A 6,649-nucleotide genomic window follows, 5' to 3' on the forward strand; every position below is an offset into this window, starting at 1 on the left:
TGAATTTGATAACACCTATTAGTTTAAAAAAAGTTTTGCATTTACACTTCATTATTATGTCACTTTGCTTATCGCATATATTTATGTCTAAATTTTTTCTATAATAAAAAATAAAATTAGTTTTTATAAAAATATAAAATTGTTTTCGTGAGCTATTTTGGAGAATTTGTTAAAATAATAACATTATATCAACAAACATAAATTAAATTTATAAGAGAGAAAGAATTTAATGCCAAAAACACATACTGCATTGAACCGATATCTTAGAAAAATGCCAGAAAATAAAGATTCTTATTTGATTCATGTTTGGTTGCGAGTTTGTGACAGGAAACTAAACTGATATAACAATTTAGATTATGTAGGATTAGAACTTAGAAGGACTCAACTAGAATCTCTCAAATATCAAATAAACAACTTCGGAATATGATATATATGAAGATTTTCCTTAAGCTAGATAGGGAAACGGTTGAATTCTTTCATATGAAGTTTTGGACTTGCACTTGCAGAAAGAATAAGTGGTTTAATGCATAAAATCTGGCATTTTTGTGGGCTTTCCCTGTGCAATGGCACATCTAACAACATCTGATCTGCAGGAGATATACCAGAAAACAATTATGAATCTGGTGCTCAATTGCTCATAAAAACCATATAAAAAAATAATGCATGCGAAATAGTTGATCACAACAATTGCGAAATCATTTTCCAAAGAGTTTGACAAAAATTCAATTTTTGAAACTCTAAACAGTAAACATAAAACACCAAATAAATACAATCTTCTGATCAGAAAACTAGGTTAGATTCAAAATATCAAGAGTTAATCTGGAGAATCTGAGAAATGTTACAGAGATCATGATCCATGACATTTGTGAATACTTAAGTACATTACTTAATCAACTGTATCTCATAACCAATTCAATTGTTCTTCCTCATTTCAACAACTCCAACTCCATCTCCAATAGAAGGAAGAAGGTTTTAGTTTTGAGGAAGCTCTTTTCTATTGTACAGTATCACAGTACTAATAAATAATAATAGTTTGGTAAGTGGTCAAATAATCTCTGGAAAACAGTCCTTCAAATTATCTTCAACAAATGGCAGAAGTCTGGCCAAGACGAACCGCCTGTGCAAACATGTTTTTTTTTGGTAATAACCTATGCCAAAACTTTTGGTGTGGTAATGCTGGACTCACAAAGTATTGGCTGCAATTGTAGTAAAACTTGCAGTTATCTAAACTGGCAATTGCAATGCCATCTCACAAAGTCCTTTGGGTATTCAATGAGCCGATTTTACTAAAGAAATTTATCAGAATCTGGATCAGTGTCTAATGGGATGGCACACCTGTCAGAGAGAGTTTTTATTGCAAAATCTATACATGGATCCATCTAAGAAATATCGAATAGTATTTCAGAAGGACCTGAATTTTCATTTGCCTTGTCAGTATCACAGCTTTCAGCAACAGCGGCAGCACATTCTGAATGATAAAGTCTTCTTCAGGTGAAAACACATTGCACTCTTCTTGCTCGTCACCTGTACTCTGCACTTTGATTTTCTTATGACGCTCTTCAGCAGCAGCAGCCCACCCCACTAAGTGGGATAACGCTTGGTTGTTTGGTTTGGCTCTTCAGCAGCAGCCAAAAATTCAGAATGCTTAATATTCTCAATCTCAGAAGCAGTTTGAAAGTTTCTATAGGCTTAACTTACTCCAGCGAGAGTTTGTATTCTATACACGGATCTGTTGGTAATTATCCAAGAGGAAAGTCAACTCAAATGAATAATCAAACTCTCCGTCAATTTGTCCATATGTTCTTTAACAGTAGCTAGGTTCTACATAGACAAGAGGAAAAGCATTCCTGATCATTGTCAATACCATGCTTCTATACAGTCTTCTTGGGAATCATTTGCAGACTAAACAATTTCCCATAAGAGTATTCATTCTGACTTCACTAAGGTGAATTCGCTGTGTTTGGGGCACTTAAGTATTTGCTCTTTAGTAGTTTGTGACCGATGTTGAACTACATTAAACTGTTCAGCTCCACCATTATAGGCAGCAGTAAAGACGTTCTTCCTTAATTGTGATCACTTCTCCCTTACCTGATTGATAAACAGTAACGCAGACAAGGTCAATTGCTTGTTTTAACCTATAAGATTGGATCATACTCAAACCCAGCGAGGTGCTTCAATGCATAGCTAGACAAATAGATTTCTTTCTAGTACTTGTATATGTGCTGACTATTGTTAGGCTTTTTCAATCTTTGTTGAACACTTTTTGAAAGGTGCTTATCCGGGGAAGCTCCATTTGTGAAACACTTTCAGCTAAGTCAAACTTCCCTTCTTTCTTTCTGATCCAAACCTATAGCTCACCATAGAACTGAGCTGGTCAATTGGGTGCTGGCAGGACCTATATCATGTCATAAATATAAATCACATGCAATATCTTCAAATAGTTACTTGAACAAGAACAAACTTTGACATATATAAACTCTTCCGTGAACACATAATTCTCTTAATTTTGAGTGTCATCATAAATAATTAGCAGGATACAATTTTATATATTGTAGGTCAGTTAATGGCATCCCAAAAGTATAGTTAAAAACATATACAAAACTTATGGAACTCAGTGTCGTTGTCCTCTGAGAGAAATAGAAAATAGGTAAGAACATAGTTAGAAATATGTTCAGAGAATGGGGATTTGTTGATCATTGGCTATTGCGTTCAATTTTGAGCTCCAATCCATGCCAACTAAAGTGTTGGTTTCATGATTGGCTATTGCGTTCAATTTTGAGCTCCCATCCATGCCAACTAACAGTGTTGGTTTCATGCTTGGCTATTGTGTTCAAGTTTGAGTTCCAATCCATGCCAACAAACAGTGTTGGTTTCATGATTGGCTATTGCGTTCAAATTTGAGCTCCAATCCATGCCAACTAACAGTGTTGGTTTCATGATTGGCTATTGCTTTCAAATTTGAGCTCCAATCCATGCCAACTAACAGTGTTGGTTTCATGATTACTCCTTATCGAGAAAGAATCATTGACCCAAGTTTGTAGAAATAGAGGTCTCTACACTACAGATAATTAACTTTAAGAAGACGGGGAAGGAGGAGGGTAAGCAAGGAAATAAACCCAAAAAAAGTACACCTTTGTTTAAGAAAAACAGCTATGATCCCTTTTCCACTGTGTGCTTATATGAAGATATTGTTCTCGGGTAAGAGACTATGCAAGAACAGATAAGAAATCTATGATAAAATAGAAAGGAAAATGTACAGACATTGAAAACACTTTGAAGGGTTTACTTTCTCCTTCCCAAACCTTGCAATTCACCTATCTTTCTCTCTGGCCATCTCCCCTCCTCTCCTTTAATCCCATTCTCACTCCCTAAATCTAATTTCTGTCACACAGGTAGATTGTTACAATAGTGTTATCACAATTGCAAGTTTACCTATGCGCAATCCAGCAAATTTCACACAAATTTCTAGTCCCATGTCTACTTAGGATTGCAATCTGGTGGATCCGATTAGAATCCCTGAGGAAAGTCATAAAATTAGCGGGATCGGTGATTTCAACCTAAAAATGGGTGGATTAGAGTAAATTCACTGAGGAGATAAAAATCAGTGGGATAGGTACTTTGACCTGGTAATTCTGATGGACCCCACAATCAATTTTGCACTCTAAGCCAACTTGCTTCACACCCGTTCCAAATAATAAATTTACACCTCAAACATAAAGCCATATTTTAGCAAATAATTTTCCAAAACTAGTTTTCCTCAAAATGATCCTTCACCCAACATTCAAACAAAACACACCTAGTTTGTGAACAGTATCAAGTATATAAGAAAAAAGAAACTCAACGTGTAGCATAGCAACATGGTAAACTATAAGCGATTTGAGAATCATTTTAAGCAGCATAAATTGACTATGGTATCATAAAACCAGTTTTAAACTGTTGTCGAAGTCGCATATGCAATTGCGTCATGATATTTGGAATTGCAGAAAAAATAGTTGATGCAGCCGCAATTGCAGCTGCAGAGATTCCAAAAACCTTGGTGTCGTAGCCACAATTACGGTTATCACCATATAAATATGGCGTTGAGGCTTACGTCAGAAACATGGCAGATATAATTGGTGACGAGGCGTTGAGGCTTATAACAGAAACATGGTGGATATAATAGGCGATGAGGCCTGCGACTGACTGCCACGACAGCAATTTGACAACACTTGTAGACCAAAATCTAAAACCTTGCTTGAAAGGGCAATAAATATAAATGGCAAGAGCAGCTTGTATCAGTAATAAAATCTCACAGAAATCACTCAGTTACATTTCCATAATCACGGTTGTATATCCACTTTAACAAGGTCAAATCACTAGGTTATTTACCGGTTTCTATCAAGTTGTTAGTTCTCGAATATTACAAAATAATTGGCAAGAGCAGCTTGTATCAGTTATAAAATCTCACAGAAATCACCCGGTTACATTTCCATAATCTCGGTTGTATATTCACTAGGTCAATCACTAGGTTATTTAGCGGTTTCTATCAAACTGTTAGTTCTCGAATATTACAAAATAACCAACGAACTCCATGCTTAAAAATATTCACACAGACTAAATGAAACAAACCTAAAATATGGTAAGGATAAATTCTACATGTAAGTCACAAAATCCTCACCAGAAAATCGGCAAGCCCTTAACTTCAGACTCTGAATCTATAAGAGAGTCAGCTCTTGTGGGTTTTCCATAGATTGTCTGAGAATATACTCAGCCCTCCTTTTCTTATCATCTCTTTCATCTTCCCTCCCAACCAAAGATATTGCGTGCAAGGCATCCTTCTTCTTATTTCTATCATCAAAAGACTCCCCAATGAACTTCTTCCCAGTTTTGAACTTGAAATGCACCGTAGGCCTTGCAGTAGCAGCAGGAATAACGGTCTTATCTCCTTCAATCCCATCATCACACAAAACACCACCACCACCTAGCATCTCAATTGCAGGAGCAAAAGCATCCAACACTGAAACACGGTCTCCATCAACAAGTGGTAACTTCGATGGCAAAACAACCGGAACCGGAGCAACATCTACATCTTCATCAGGAACACTTGTTGTTGGTGCTGATGCTGTTTCTGTGGATCCATTACGGTTACGGTTAGTGTTACAGAGCAACAAGCGCTTCTGCAAATTCAACAATGACCTCTCAGCCTTTCTACGCTGTCTAGCCTGTTCAACCTTATCCTCACGGGGGTCGGAGACTCTTTCATCCCAAACAGGTGTATGAATGTAAGTATGAGGATCAGGTAATGCTGGTAACCATGGCGGTATATGCTTCGACGGCGGAGTCTCACCCATTTGTATAAAACTCGGAATGTTTCTCCGTTCACGGGTCACCGGAAAATGAGGAATCGGTTGAGCAAAGGAAGTTTCAGGCATAGATTCAGCGTAACTCATAATTTCCTTCATACCATTTGAAAACCCTCGTGGCGCTTCTAAATCTTCCCATGCCCGAATCAAATCGAATACGCTGCACTGTGATCTACCGGCGAGGTTGGCGTAGAATTTTGCCGTTTTGCTGAATTCGATGAGGTAACGGATTACGATGTCGGAGAAAGATTCAAGAGCTGAGTCTTTGACGGCGTGAAACCCTGCGGCTTCACATAGCTGAGCCACCGCGACCTTGGCCGTGGCTCGCCCGAAGTCGTCGGGGGCAGCTCTTACTGTGGTGATTGGGTTCTTTGGAGCCGCGATTAGGGTTTTCGCATTGATTTCAGATTCTTGGCTTGCTGCCATTGAAGAGAGAAAGAATAAATCGGATAAAGGGTGAGAGAGAGAGAGAGTATTTGAGAGCTTGTGGCAAGGCAAGACAGGGTGGACAGACAAACCAAATACTAGGCTCAAGCCATAACCATGTCCCAAACTATTTTTCAAAAAATCATATATATATATATATATATATATATATATATATATATATATATATATATATATATATTATATATATATATATATATATATATATATATATATATATATATATCGGAATTTCCAAAACCGAAATTTTGAGGCCGAGTACGAAGGAGCAAATAAGTCGGATTGTATAAACTTAAATAAGTCGGATCCCAATCAAGAAGAATATTATTATAAGACATAAGGAAGTTAAATCGGTAGATGAGCAAGTCGGATCCGGTCTCTTGAAGGTATTAGAAGGCAACATGAACAGTCGCATACGACGGTTACGAAACATCTCCATGATTGCATCGGAGTTATAAAAATTGATGGAAGAGGCGTTGTTTGAGAGTTAGGAAAGGCGACAGACGTTATCAGAGATCACTTTAACATTAGATATTAAGGGGCGTCCCTAAAATGACCCTTGATGAGTAGACAAGTATAAAAAGAGACTTCCCAATGAGGAAGAGAGACAACCGATACCTCATACGTACAAGATGATTGTGATCTCTCCTAACTTACCACATGGAGATTTATCCAAATAGTATTTATCAGGAACATTTGACGCCCACTGTGGGACCTCGGTAAAACTTTCTCATTCCTAAAAAAATAATACATTTTCACCATAGCTATAGAATGTTTGGGTTATCACCTAGCAGAAGCGAATCTCGCACCCATTTGACATGACACAACCCCTATCAATTGTAGAGAGCCTACGCCAGTAG

General features: G+C 37.3%; 1 protein-coding gene across 3 annotated transcripts; it reads right to left on the reverse strand.

Moving 5' to 3' along the window:
- Positions 1-272: 272 nt before the first annotated feature.
- Positions 273-5,888, reverse strand: LOC127092456 (transcription initiation factor TFIID subunit 8). 3 transcript variants are annotated; one of them, XM_051031330.1, is made up of 2 exons: positions 4,658-5,888; positions 273-587 (listed from the first exon to the last, which is right to left on the reverse strand). In XM_051031330.1, the coding sequence occupies exon 1, from the start codon at positions 5,766-5,768 to the stop codon at positions 4,695-4,697; it is 1,074 nt and encodes a 357-aa protein (XP_050887287.1). In that variant the 5' UTR covers positions 5,769-5,888; the 3' UTR covers positions 273-587; positions 4,658-4,694. The 3 variants fall into 3 exon arrangements, with proteins under 3 accessions (XP_050887287.1, XP_050887288.1, XP_050887286.1); XM_051031331.1 differs by lacking the exon at positions 273-587 and adding an exon at positions 752-2,347; XM_051031329.1 differs by lacking the exon at positions 273-587 and adding an exon at positions 752-2,395.
- Positions 5,889-6,649: the final 761 nt, after the last annotated feature.

This window comes from Lathyrus oleraceus, chromosome 6 (assembly GCF_024323335.1).
Source record: "Lathyrus oleraceus cultivar Zhongwan6 chromosome 6, CAAS_Psat_ZW6_1.0, whole genome shotgun sequence".
NCBI lineage: Eukaryota > Viridiplantae > Streptophyta > Magnoliopsida > Fabales > Fabaceae > Lathyrus > Lathyrus oleraceus.

Bases quoted from the DNA above. Each gene is read 5' to 3' on its own strand.
- LOC127092456 (XM_051031330.1), bottom strand. From the start codon at position 5,768: ATGGCAGCAAGCCAAGAATCTGAAATCAATGCGAAAACCCTAATCGCG.